The 14,410-nt window shown below is 41.6% G+C and overlaps 2 protein-coding genes across 4 annotated transcripts in view; one reads left to right on the top strand and one right to left on the bottom strand.

The window, feature by feature from the left end:
• sgsm2 (small G protein signaling modulator 2) overlaps positions 1–8,888 on the top strand; it is a 97,264-nt gene extending 88,376 nt beyond the window's left edge. For both annotated transcript variants that reach the window (XM_030067871.1, XM_030067870.1), the window contains exons 18-24: positions 3,264–3,650; positions 4,103–4,227; positions 4,400–4,482; positions 5,002–5,111; positions 5,232–5,328; positions 6,431–6,598; positions 7,670–8,888. In XM_030067871.1, the coding sequence (XP_029923731.1) occupies positions 3,264–3,650; positions 4,103–4,227; positions 4,400–4,482; positions 5,002–5,111; positions 5,232–5,328; positions 6,431–6,598; positions 7,670–7,758 (1,059 nt within the window). In that variant the 3' untranslated portion in view covers positions 7,759–8,888. The remainder of the gene's footprint in view (positions 1–3,263; positions 3,651–4,102; positions 4,228–4,399; positions 4,483–5,001; positions 5,112–5,231; positions 5,329–6,430; positions 6,599–7,669) is intronic.
• Positions 8,889–12,873: 3,985 nt separating this feature from the next.
• Positions 12,874–14,410, bottom strand: part of tpst1 (tyrosylprotein sulfotransferase 1) — a 54,900-nt gene continuing 53,363 nt past the window's right edge. For both annotated transcript variants that reach the window (XM_030067706.1, XM_030067707.1), the window contains one exon: positions 12,874–13,409. The gene's annotated coding sequence lies outside the window, so the exon portion shown is untranslated. The remainder of the gene's footprint in view (positions 13,410–14,410) is intronic.

Raw genomic sequence — 14,410 nt, 5'->3', positions numbered from 1 at the left:
AATTTGTGTCAGAGTGTCCTTTAGTAAGACACTGAACCCCAAACCCCCAGTCGACAGCTCGGCACCTTGCATGGCGCTGTTAGAGAACCATTGGTGTGTATGAATGAGTGAATGTGAGGCAGACATTATAAAGCGCTTTGAGAGGATTTCCTTTAATGCCATTCAAAGAGGGAAGCAAGATGTCCATGTAAGTGTTCTTTGTCTATATTGTCTCCTCAAATGTACAAAAAATTTGTGAAAAATATCGTTTGATTCTAATCTGTATTCAGCAAACTGCAAAGCCTGAGTGCTTATTTTGAGGTCCGAACTGCCCCCGTTCTTTGCAAGATTATGTGTTAATGAATGAACTGAACTTGCTTAATGCAAAAATAGACCAAATGCAAAACGCAAAGGAAAGTAAAACTGATCAAGATCGTCTGTGTGGACTACTGGAGGAGCTGATCTCAGAGAGCCAAGATGTTCTGAAGAAAGAGAAGAAAAACAGCCATAGAAGATCCTCATCTGCAATCCGGTGCCAAAGGAACATATCCTGGCCAGGGGACACAAACCAGGGTTGGTTAAGATGGAACTACAGTTGCTCCAGGAGAAAGTGGCTTTGGAAAGCTTGAGGACAGCAACTGATACCAGAGAGTTAATGTGTCATCAGTGAAATCGCAAGCGGAACAGCTGCTGGATTTTTCCATGACAAACTCCAGTCAGGAAGAATTTTCACCCGGCTGGATGGTCAACTGGTCAAGCTCATCCTCACAGGAGCTGCTTCAGGGGACAGACCAGGGGGAGATCATGGCCAGCCTGGAGCTACTGAGGACTTTCTGTTAGCTCACTGGAATATTAACAGATGGAGGTCAACAAACTGTAAACTCAGAAAAGCACAGCCTCATTCACCTGAGCCAGATGTCATCTCCCTGAATGAAACACATTTATCCTGCAGTTCAGTTGAACCTGAGGGATTTACTCAGGTCAGGCAGAACTGTACAACTCACAGGAGAGCGGTCAAAGCCTCTGGTGGTGTTGATATTTTTGTTAAGGACTCTGTTTTTGACCCGTATTGTGTAAAAAATAAATCTTAGATAAAGGATATGATGGAATTCCCTGCTTACGTTTTGAACACCGGTGGTCACAATATTCCTTCATTATTATTTCCTGTTACTTATCCCCATCTGTCTCATCTGTCTATATTTATGGTGACATGAATTGTCATTTTGTTGTCATTTCTGTTGTAGCAGGCATAGTGTTATGGGTGGGTGTACAAATGGCCCTCCTAAATGACTTGGAGAAAATGTAGTTTCATAACTTTTATTAATTAATTAGTTTAATTAATTAACATGAATTAGATATTATATAAAACGAAATATTTAAATTAAGAAGTGATGGTTCAAAGCTGTAATTCTGTTTTGACACTATTATGCAGTGTCCTGATTGGTGGAAAACACTGTCCCCATGCCAAGATATGGTCTCCATTCATAAAAAACACGAGTTCCTTTCAGCTTCACCTAGGCTGTCGCTGTTCAGTGACAACCGGCCAATCAAGTGCAGCTTTGTGAGCGCGTCACCATGAAAGAGTGTGAGCCCCCAATGGAGGAGCCTCCTCCCTCCAGCACGGACCCCTAAACACCTGCTCTTCTTAGTCTTACACTGGAGCTAGAGTCTTGTACTATGATATTAATTAAGGACATGTAGTATGAATTAATGAAGTTACAATAATAATACTGAATGAATTCCCTCTTTCATGTTACTCTCTGCCACTTTTCCATTGGCCTGCAGCCAAAAACTAAATGTTAACACGCCATCAAAGCCTTGTACAGACCCAGTGTTGAGTGTGCAGTTGAAGACAGACTATGCAGTTTCAAAGGGGAGGGCACCCCGCCGCGTTACGACGGGGTAAAAATGATGAATGCCACTCAAGTCTCAAAGGAACTGAACTTAGAAATGCCTCAGGAGTTCAGGCCAACTCTTCACCCTGTCAAAACCCAAAATATGACAGCATTTTGTTCAATTGTTCATATTTTTGTGAACATTTGACTTCAAAACACCAGACTGGCCAGTCTAGGTATAGCAGTTGATAATGATGAATCTAAGTATTTTGTTATATGCTGATGATATTGTTTTGTTCGCACAGACAGAGATTAATTAACAAAATTAACGAAAGGGCCATGAATAGCAGAGCAATCATTTATTTAAGTTTGGATACTTTCCTCTAAAGTCCACTAGTTCTTATTCATATTTTGGTTTGGTTTTTAGAGAAATTATGTGTTTTACAGGGGGCCTTAAAGTAGTGACAGAGTCAGCAGGAAAAGCGCTAGGGTCTGTAATGAAGAAAATGAAATTGTGTCCTAAACTTAGTTTTTGCAGCTCTCACAAAGCTTCATGACTAATTTCATGTTTTATTCCAATAACTGCTCCAGTATTTCATTTCAATTTAATTTTATGTTGCATTAGTCTGGGGCTTTACCGTCAACAAAAGCTGTTAAAGATCTATCAGGAGCAATTGAAGGAGGACATTTAGGAAGAAAGCAAAGTTTAGAAATTGCATTCAAATCAAAGATGATTACTATACAAAACAATATAAAAATGTAGTGTACAGAGACGGCAGTGTGCCCAGTGTGGTGATGGTGGTGGTACTTAAAGGATAAGAATAAAAGAATTCCTGAACAGCAACATTTATGTTTTTTGTAATCTTGATGTTGTCAGGGATGAATTTCATCTCCTTTTTCATCGCTCTTTGGACAGTGACTTGAGGAATTATTTGTTTGAAAAGACCAAATTGAAAAATTCTGATTTGCTTTGGATGTCCGAAGCTGAGTCGAGCTGGTTTTTTAATATGGAGATTTTTGTTTTGGCAAGATTTATAGAAGATACTTGGCATCCAAGACAGAGAATATTGTCTCATCATAACAGGTCGTTTCATTTCTGACATGTTAATTGGATTTTCTGAAATGTCTTTTTGAATCTGCACAGCTGTATATTGTAATTTGTGGCCATCTTGGTTGTTATCGTTTAGTGTCTTGTAAGCATATCTCTAGTACTGAGGTTATGTGAATCCCTAATATGGCAATAACTAGGGGCAGACCCATGTAAGGACATGCTAACATGCTAATATCCATGCAAATGAAGGAAAATTACATCTTCAATGAAATGATTGAGCCCAGCCAACTCACAATAAAGTCAAACAATAAGCAACAACAATAAGTTTTGTTGTAAAATAACAGGAGGCTTGGGATGACTGTTGTGTCCGTTAACCGGCTCTTCAACCTCCATGCCAGGTGTTCATGTCAGTGGACGAGCCCGACCCCGGGAGCCAGGAGACGCCCAGCGGAGAGGACAACACCCCCACCATGACCACCCTGGTCCCTGCTGCCGTCCTCGCCCCAGAGGAGCGCCCCCTGGTGGAGTTCGACTCCCCCGATTCGGGCCTCCCCTCTTCCAGAAACTACTCGGTGGCTTCCGGTCATTCCCAGATCCTGTCCAGCATAGACGATGGGCAGAGCACGGAGGAGGAGGGAGGGGTCGGGGAGGAGGGCAGGACTCAGGGAGTGTTGGGGGAGCGTCAGGACTCTCTGACTGAGGACAGGCTGTGCAGTCAGCTGGACAAACTGGTGACCAGTGGAGGAGCAGCGGAGGGGATACCACCGTCTTTGTCCTCTTACACTGTACGTATATGACTTTTTACCTCTTTAGATCAGAGAAGAATCCAGATGAGCCATGCAGATAAAACAGATGTTTACAAGAAATCTTAAAGCTGTAGTTGCAAAGTATCGTCTCTTAGTGGGACTCAAATTAAATCATGTATTTTTTGTTTAATTTTGAATAAAACTAAACATCTCTAAAAACTTGCTTTTTTGGTATTTATTTATTTGACAAAAAATACCCAGTTTCAAGTATCAAGAATAGTATCAAGAACAAAAAAGTTTTATTCTAAACTAAATGGGACTTCAAAACAATACAACATAATAAACTGACTTAGTGATGCAGCTACTATATAGACAAGCAATGCATTTCAACCATGTCACTCTTCTTCAAGCAGCATCGATAAAAGTGGCACATGTTGAACTTTCCCTCCGTCACTCATTAAAAGCATTAAAAGGTGATTTTCTTGGGGTAGATCGAGCTGTTGGACACAGTCGCCCTCAACCTGCACAGGATAGACAAAGACGTCCAACGCTGCGACCGCAACTACTACTACTTCACCCCGGCCAACCTGGAGAAACTACGCAACATCATGTGCAGGTAGAGCCGACAAAGGACATCCACACACACACACACACACACACACACACACACACACACACACACACACACACACACACACTTCATATCCATTCAGTGTTATGGTCTCTGGTCATGTTATGATCTTGTTTCTATTTGTGTCGTGTCTGTCAACTCCTCTCCCGGCTTGCAGCTATGTGTGGGAACACTTAGAGATGGGCTACGTCCAAGGCATGTGTGACCTGCTCGCTCCTCTCATGGTCATCCTGGACGACGGTGAGAAGCACATCCTGTCTCCGTTGTGCAGACATCATCAGCTACTAACCATCAACAAATATATCTCAGTTAGCTGTTACCAAGCAGCCAGTAGTTAGTCTCCATCCTTAGAAAACAACCACTACGCAGCAACAAGCACCACTACGCTCTTACATAACACCGAGGGGGGAAGTGAAATAAAATGTTTTTTTTTCTGAAAATGAGTAACTGTCCCTTTAAGATGTCATCGCTATAGCTTGCACAAAAATTCAACAATAATTCAGCAATAACTCATAGTTTTGTCTGTGTTAAAAATATTGGAAATTCATTTTCTTCAATGCAAAAAAATGAAACTTCATTGATTTTTCCCTCTGATTCTACTGGGTCTCTGTTAGAGGTGATATGTTACTGTAAGAGGACTGTCAAAACAAATTATCAGCGATTCTTTGGTCTTGGCTATGTCATAACTGTGTGTGTGTGTGTGTGTGTGTGTGTGTGTGTGTGTGTGTGTGTGTGTGTGTGTGTGTGTGTGTTTTCCAGAGTGCCTGGCATACAGCTGTTTCACTCAGCTAATGAAGAGGATGAGTCAGAACTTCCCTAATGGTGGAGCCATGGACACACACTTTGCCAACATGAGGTCCCTGATCCAGGTGATGGACGACCCTCTGTATTAGTGTGTGTGTGTGTGTGTGTGTGTGTAGGTGTGCGTACAGTGTCATTGTGAAAAAAAACCCTTGACCTTTTCTTTCATCTCACACTGATGATGTCAGATCCTGGACTCGGAGCTCTTTGAGCTGATGCACCAGAATGGAGATTACACCCACTTCTACTTCTGTTACCGCTGGTTCTTGCTGGACTTCAAGAGAGGTGAGGAGTGTAACCTTCACACTACATTTGCATGTTTCCGCCAGCGGCCGCTCGTCAGTGACTTGCTGGTGTGTTGTTGGCTTCTTGCCTCCTGGGTAAGAACAAGGAACAAACATGAAAAAAGCAAGACATCGCATATGGTGTGCAGTTGCTGATTCCTGCTTCGTTATCGTTCTTCTTCGCCTAGATCATCGACATTTGATCACCACATTTGGAGTTTTGAACACACCTACAAAAACTGGTTGTCATTTGAATAAAGTTAAGCACTCTCAACTTTAAGAGCCAGTCACGCCGGCGCTATGAAAGCTTCACCTCTAGTTCACAGACAAAACCCAGTGAGGGATGAAAGATATTTTCACTTCCAGTAACACAGCAATTTCATGTTTCGCCTTTGCACCCAGTTTAGTGACCCCTTTAACCAAAAATTTCACATGATGCAGTCGTGCTCGGCCAGTAGAACCGCTGGTGTGCCGTGTTCACCTTTGTGAGAAAATCCAAGATGGAGGAGGCAATACTTATGGCCACTTTAATGCAAATTGACAATGACTGCAAAAATCAGCGGAAGAGAAAAAATGCAGGAGGGTAAATAAGAACAAGAACGAGAACACATGCAGATCCGTTTTCATTTCAGCAAGCCAAGAACATTTTGGCTAAAAATAAGTACTGGGTAAGTGCGCTTTCTGAGGAGGGACACTGATAATGACACAGCAGGCTGTGCACATGAGTGTGAGGACGAGACTTGTTGAGGTGAAAACAGTGAAATCAACAAAACAAATGCAAATAGAGTGCACAATGCTTCTGACTGGTTTGGACTGGTCTTTGAACTTTATCGTCGCCGTAAGGTTGACAGTATGTGATGTTTGTGGGAGGTCCTGATGGCTCAAAGAGTAATGGTGCATACCAAGTGTGTGTGACGTGGTGGGTTCAGCCGGATCAATACATTTGTCACATAATACATCTGCAGGGGGCTGATAAGGCTGTTGATCAATAACAATGAGTGAACAGTAACCTGGCCAGCTGCTGAGATTTATAGCTTTCAATACTCATTTTGTGGCCTGTCTGTCTGTGTGTGTGTGTGTGTGTGTGTGTGGTGTGTGTGCAGAGCTCCTTTATGAGGATGTGTTTACAGTGTGGGAGGTGATCTGGGTGGCACCGAGGATTTCGTCGCAGCACTTCGTCCTGTTCCTCGCCTTGGCCCTGGTCACTGTTTACCGCGAGATCATCAGAGATAATAATATGGATTTCACCGATATTATCAAGTTCTTCAATGGTGAGGCACACACACACACACACACACACACACACACCGAATGAGAGAGAAATGAGCACTGCTACAGCATGTGAATTGCTTCATATTTCTTAAAATCCTGTCTTCAAAATTTAAAGCAGCGTTGAACTTTGGTAGTGATGGGTTACATGAGTACACATGTTGGTGAAATATCCTCATTAGCTGCTCCTCTGCTTCACAGCACTGTATTTATTTCAATATTTGGCTCCACTGTGAGATAGATAAAAAAAAAAAAAAAAAAAAAAAAAAAAGCTCCCAAACAACACATTTTTACAAATTTGTACCAAAAGTGTATCAGAATAAATCATAAAAAGTATGTAAATCTATCTATTTCTCTATATAAACAGAGAGACAGATAGATATATAGATGTACATACACTCAGTGCTCACTTTATTAGGTCCACCTGCACCGTCTATTCCAATCTAATCCACCTGTTTTGCCGTAAAGTTTCCTTTCCTGCTGCCTATACTGCTCAGCTTTTCTTTTTGTCACAGTAATAGAGGTGTTCATTCACTTCTTTGTGTGGCATTGAGCTCATAGTGCTGCTGTTGGACTGGGCTGCATTTTACTGAGAGCTGTTTCCAATATTCTGTCCCCCGTTATTGTAAATGAATGGGGAGGACAAAAAATTAGAAACACCTCTCAATATAATGTAGTCCAGTACAAGACCTCTGCAAAATACAACCTTGATAATAAACACAGAATTAAATTTGCACATTCTCCACAATGTCTACACAAACTGAACATTATAAACTTTGTTAAAAGGTAGAGTTTATGGCAGAGCTGCTGACCTGAACTGCATTAGACTGGACAGGTGGAGCTGATAAAGTGCACACTGAGTGTATAGGCTATACAGGCCAAAGTAGGGGTTTTCAATATATTTTTGAATGAAATAAAAGGGATTTTGCTCAGAAGGTGAAATAAAATGTTTCAGAATAACTCATGGGTGTCAGAAGGTTAAAAGGTTGTGTGTCCACACTGTTCACTATACATGTGTGACTGCATCAGTGTGTGAAGCCCCCTGCCTGATCCGAGCTGTGTGTGATTTTCAGAGATGGCCGAGCGTCACGACGTCCAGCACATCCTGAGGATAGCGCGTGAGCTGGTGCACAAGGTCCAGTCTCTGATGGACAACAAGTGACTGTAGAAGAAGACGAGGGGGAGGAGGAGGAATGGAGGGAGAGAGAGAAAGTGAGAGAAAACTCCTCCTCCTTTCCAGCCCTACCTGGACTCCCAGCCCTTCCTCTCATCCCTCATAATCTCTCCATTCTTAATCCCAGTAGAGGAAAGACAGAGAGAGAGAGGAAGAGAGAGTTTCCAGCCCTCCACCTAGCCAGAGCAGGGGGTCCCGTCCTCCTCCCTTCCCAGACAAGGGCTAGGAGAGCGGGGTAGGAGCGAGGCTGGGGCGGCCCGGGTCTGCAGCTCAGCCTTGATCTGTTTACATTTTCCTTAAACATGGAATGCCTATGGTGTCCGTTCAGACATGTGGATTTGTCTGCATGCTTGTGAGTTTGATCACACTGTGAACGCATTCTTGAGTCTCCCCAGTCCTACAGCGCTTGTGTGCGTGCATGAACACATCGTATACACACACCCACACACACACACACACAGAAACACACACAGAAACACACACAAACTCAAAAAAACACCGGCTCCATCAATAGTATCGTTTTCTAGAGTCTCAGCCCGTTTCCTTTACCCTGAAAGTATTGGATGCCTGTCACTGGAGAAATACTGTAGGAAGGCTTTAGCGCTCTCAGTGTTTGAAAGATACCTGTGCCTCCATGCAATGTCAGTGGAGGCCACTAGAGTGCACTACTCACACACTACATTGTCAGAGGAGCAGAAGACTTAGCCACGAAGTTTTCATTTGTGACCAAATGGACTGTGCCAACTACCTTTTCATAAGTGTTTTCTACAACAAGCATGTGTGTTTTTCCCCAGAGCCCCCCTTTGGAGTTATTTTTCCTTCTTCTATTTTTTTTTTTTTTTTTTTTTTTTTAACAATTCATTATCACACAAATGTTGCCTTTACTAGTAACAACCCGATGTACTTTGTTGCACTTTTTGTGAGGGTTTTCTTGACGGTGCCAGTGAAAGCCTTGCCAGCCTCCGTGGTGGGTGGAGGTGCCACAAGAAACCAAACTGCTGAGAGAGTCAGGATTAATTGCAGCCAACTTTTCCAACCACGATGACAATTTATCGTCCAGTTAATATAGTGTTTTCTGCCAGTTGGTGGTCAAGCTTGTTTAATCCCCATTCTAAATAAATTTGTACCAATGAAATTTGATGAATGAACTGACACACAAAAAAAGTGAAACGACTACAGTCTGACTGCAGATTTTAAAAATAAAAGGTGAGGTACAATCTTAACGGTGTTTTCATTCAGCCAAAGATGAAAAATTGTCTTTGGTATGACTCATAAAAAGGGAAAGCAAAAGATCCAAATCAAACAGTAGCATAGCACAACATTAAGGAGAAAAGCACACAGATTCACAAACGTTAAAGGTGCTACATGTTGTATTTTAAAGCATCGGTATAATAATGTATAATAATAATAATGTAATAATAATGTTTTGGCCTCTCGTTCGAAATTAAGACCATGCTGCCCGTCAGTATGCCACCGATTGAATGTGGGGTAGAATATTGGCTTGTACTGCAGTTTCCTGGACATGATATGAGTCCACATGGCGGTGAAATATCCTGATTAGTTGCTCTTTGCTCATGAGCTGCTATTCCACAATACCGTTTCAATCTCTCCATTCACTTTTATAGCAAAACAGCTCCCAAAATAACACTTTCAGCACATAAATAAAATTCAACAAGTCGGATTATGCGAGTATACAGAACAAGAAGTCCCGGTTCCCAGTTTTTTCTCATGTAAATACAATTATTGTGAAAGTACTATGAGGTCGTTTTTCCCTGGTGCATTGCTACTGTGCGGAGTTTCATGCATATGCTACCTGCCGGATCTACTTTCCAATTTAAATAGGAAGATAACAAGATCAGAGTTGAAAAAAATGGAACAGGGACTCATTTAAATGTGAACCCTAACCTTATAGAGCAGATTTTTCCGTAAGTTCAGGACTTTTGTTTTGAAGTGGTGGAACCATGTGTTTAGGGTTATATTGGCTAGTACTGTACTGTGTCATTGTAGCATGCAGTTCACGTTACATGAAAAGTTTAGAACAGACGGAAGGCTACTGCAACCAGGGAGAAAAGGATGACGGTGCATTGAACGCCATAACAGTTAATGCTTCCTCCATGAATCTTGAGTTGCCAAGGTCATCCCTGCCTGGTCTGTTATTGGTGGAGAATGGGGAAGTTAGGTCAAAGTTCAGCCGGATTGAACTTGGCAACTAGGTAAGAGGCCACCAGAGTCAGTCTGTTTTTTGTGTGCATGTGTCTCAAAGTTTAAATTGGAAGCAAAATTGTGTAACTGCCCCTTTAACTGTTACACATTTAATTTACAAACGATGGTGGGGTGTGGTCACACATTAATCCTCCCACGTCTCCTTAGTGACGGTGTCGTTTGTTTACAATAACTAAATATGTCAAGATCAACGTGCTAATTATTTCTCGATGTTAAAATGTTACATATAATGGCTTCAAACAAGAGAAATAAGGTTGCATGTGCAGGAATAACTCCAGATCAGACAGGCGGTCCAGTGTAGCAGCACCTCGCCCCCTCATAGGCTCAGGAGAGGCAGTGTTTCCAAGTCATGCTTATTAACCACCCCACCAACACAGAGCATTCACTCACGCTTATTGTTTGCAATTTGTGTCTGCAAGTGTTAAATTTTAGCTTGAACTTAGGGGTGACAAACAATAACTGAAGGATGAGACTGAAAAGAGAAAACTGGCCAATAATTCAAGTATTACAGTGTAGAGCTGGGGCTATGTTGGATGTCATGTGTATAATAGACTGCAGCGTTTTCTAAGTAATTTATTAATAATCCAATGTGTTCAGTGTCTTTTTCAGTGCATCAGACTCTACAGTGCTCTAGTCAAGGATGTGTACACAAGGAACTCTTTTTAAACACTTTAAAATTGCTTTTTGCTTTTATTCACCTTTTGGAATCGGGGTTAAACATACATAATGATCTGAAGGCAGAATGCAGGCGACACAGTTATTCAATATGTCAGGAAAAGTGGCTGCAATGTGACCGTGAGGATTTAAACCAGTTCCCCTCCTGTACCAAGTCCAGGGTCTCTGCAAATTACACATCGACGGTTGTGCGCCAGCCACCTGAAGCCCAAAAGGACCGGGCCGGGTTGTTGGAGTTGTGGCTCTGTAGTCTCTGTTGTAAAGAAAAAAAAAAGAAAAAAAGAAAAGAAAAAAAAAGAAACCCTGAAAAAATGCTGCTTTTGATGCCAAACTAAAGGGCCTCAATGTTCAGTAAATCAGTATTAGGTTCTAGGCATTACCATTTGGCTTCAAAGTAACAGCACAAACTGCATTCATATTTATATCTTGATGAAATTGGGGAAATTTTTTGTACCGTCTCCAATCCCCATCTGCGCTCTCCTCGTCTCTTTAAAATCTCCAAGACGGCTGCATACAATTGGTCATCCAGCATGGACCTGCACCTGTGATTCAAGTGCCAAGTGTCTTCCCCAATCCTGAAGTGTACTGTAGTCATCCAGCTCTCTGATTCAATAGGTTGCTAGTTTGATTCCAGGAACAGGAGGTGGTGTGGATGTGTTTGGAACCTCGCTACAGCCTCTTCCCTCCAACCGTCCCGCTGTCAGGATGGAGGGCTCGTTGGGTGGCAAAGGCCTGTAGGAGAGCTTTTTCTTCCAATCAGGACATTGTGTACCAAAGCCTTGAAACAGCCCCCTCTGTGGCATGACGACAATGTGCAATTTCATACTGCATCTTGAAGACTGACTGTTTACTATGTGTGTAAACTATTTTTGAAAATAGTGATCTTGGATTCTATAACTACTGTGCAATTTCTGTCGTTTGAGAGCCCACAACTCTATATTGCTGTACATATGAACCAAAAGCCCAATATTTCTATGAAGACAGTAAGGACATATAACTTATTTTGAGATCTATTTTTTACGTTGGTTTTAGCGGCACTAGTTGGAGATGTATACTGTGCAGAAATACAGAATGTGTGCAGACTCTTTGTTACACGTTGACTGTTAAGTGTTCTTTCTCAATGTTGTGCACTGACTCCAGAAGATTTTGAATTTCTATTTATTTAGAGAGCCAACGATTGCATTGCTGAGTATGTATCATTAAGGATGTACCATTTGCCTTGAATGTAACGTATTATTAAAAAAGGTTGTTCATTAGTGTGCAGCTCTCTTTCCTTACCGCCTGTTCATGCTACAGACTCTGCAGGGTTCCTGCTTGGGCCTTCATGTAACGTTTGAGGACATTTACATCGCAACTTTGGTGGAGTGTTTGGTGGAGTTTCAGTTCAGTTTTGAGTTTTCACAGGTGGTGAAATGCTTGGTGCTCCCCTGGGCTGCTAATCCAAAGCAGTGTGTTTCCATCTCTCCAGTCACTTCTACGGTGCAGCAAAACGGCTCCCAAAAAACATTTTTAGCTCATAAACCAACAAATGGGATTATGCCAACAGAAAAAATAAGTCCTGGTACCCATTTTGTGTAACCACAATTATTTGCCAGTCAGGTCATTTTCTCCTGATGCAGGGTTACTATATGGAAGTTTCCTGCAGATGCTACCTGCCGGATCTACTTTTCAATTCAAACAATAATTACAATAACAAGAAAAGAGACTCTTAACTTCCTTGAAGACAGGTATCAGCATAATCTGCTTTATTTGTGTTCATTTATGTGCTAAAAGTATGATTTTTAGGAGCTGTTTTGTCATGCTGTGTAAGTGAACAGACAGACAGAAATACAGTTTTCTGATTTAGCAGCCCAGGTGAACACTGATGGACTCGTAACATCCAGTTAACAGTCAAGAGCGCCTTAACTTGAAGAACTTGATCTCAGTGATAAACTGTCATTTCCTATTTGTATTGAGAACACACACTTTCAATGGTGACCTATAAAAACTGCACATTGTATTGAGGGACTGCAATTAACAGTAATTTCTGCATTTTGGCCATGATTCAGTTTCCTATTAAAACTTTTAAATTAATGTTTTCTGTATTCCAACATTCATGTTACGTTGCTCACAACCACATCTTAGCTCTCCCGTTTGAGAAAACAACCATCTTTGGTTACATTTTGTTGAAGAAAGACATTCCGTTCTTAAAAAAGTCACTCACAAAAGGTTTAAAAAAGCCATTGTTTATCACTGTTGATACTCAAAACTGATCTTGAACATCAGTACCCATGACATTGCACGATACAAAGGCATGAAAAAAAAAAAGTTAAACATTAAAATAGATATTGCATCTTCAAAAAGCTAACTTTCATTCATAAATACGTCTTGTGATTTTTAGGTTCACTGCAGTTTCTTACAACAGAATCACATATTTATTTATTTTTATATAGCCAGAAAATGATTCCTAAAAATCCAAATGAGCGTGATGTAACCAGAAAAAAATTTAAAATAGAAAAAAATAAAATAAAATCAGCAGACATTCTGTGGTCACCGTTGTGACAAACATATGTTTTTTTACAGTACAACATCGAAGGCCAAGAGTTCTCCGCAGACAGAGAGTGGTCGCTGCCCACAGGAGGGGCGACAGTTGGCAAGGAAACTGTCCAGTTGTGTTAAAGGGACCTGGAGAAGTGCCAAGGTCCAGAAAAGTGGTGAATCCAAAGTCCATTGTTTTCTGTTCCTTTGCACCAAGTCCTGCTCTGTAACGAGACAAAAAGGCATTGTGTGACTGAGGAGGCAGCCTCACTTCAGAAAGACTACACGACTTTCACATTGCTAACTGAGAACATAACCTGACCTACAAACGCTCTTCCTGCCTGGTTAGTGTTGTTTTTCAGTGTGGTTTCCACTCTGGTTACGTCCAAAAACAGTCAGCTCAACAAATGTGTGAAACAAGCTGGAAAATGCATTCTGCTATGTTCTTCCCCACATACTCGATCAACTGTGCTGCCTTCATCTGACCGGGATAGAACACTGAAAATTCCTTGATGTCCCAGGAATTAAATGACCGGCGTCTTGCTTTTCACACACCTTACCAAAGACGACAGTCATTTGACACACACTGTTGTCAAAACAGTTTTATTACAATCTAGAGCACTTCGTAAGCTTCTGCCAAAGAAAAAAAAAAAACAGTCTCACAGGACTGTGTGCAGTGACTAAGCAAAAACATCTTTTTGGCAACAGGGCGACACCATAATCTGATTAGAAATCGACAAACTGGAGCATGCTTTTTCACTGCGGAGTGAGACGGTGCTCTGGTATTTGGAAATAACAAACCCAAAGAGCAGTTCAGAGCAAAGTCTTCCACAAATCCATACAGCACCACAGAGCAGCTGTGCTGGAGGACACGGGCCTGAGGTCCTGGTTCACTTTGAGGACAAGCACCACATTATCTCTTACAGAAACAATCTCCGCCCGGTCACTGTTCATGTTCCCTTTTAACACAAATAATGAGTTTGGCTGGACTGGTTAATGTCAACCTATTATTATATTTAGTTTCTGTAGCTTCTGTAGTTTCATAAAATACACAAAATAATTACTAAATACAACTTTAACTTGGTAAACAGGACTTCCCGTGTTGGTCAGTCGCAGGAACGTCTCAGTGAAGACAAAACTGAACCACCAGGCGCTGAGATGACTTCACTGTAACTTTACTGAGAGAGAACAACATGTTTCACCTGATGCTTCTTCAGGTTTGCTC

This window comes from Myripristis murdjan, chromosome 13 (assembly GCF_902150065.1).
Source record: "Myripristis murdjan chromosome 13, fMyrMur1.1, whole genome shotgun sequence".
Lineage (NCBI taxonomy): Eukaryota > Metazoa > Chordata > Actinopteri > Holocentriformes > Holocentridae > Myripristis > Myripristis murdjan.
Note: the sequence above shows the minus strand (reverse complement) of the source record. Positions and strands in the feature narration are given on the sequence as shown.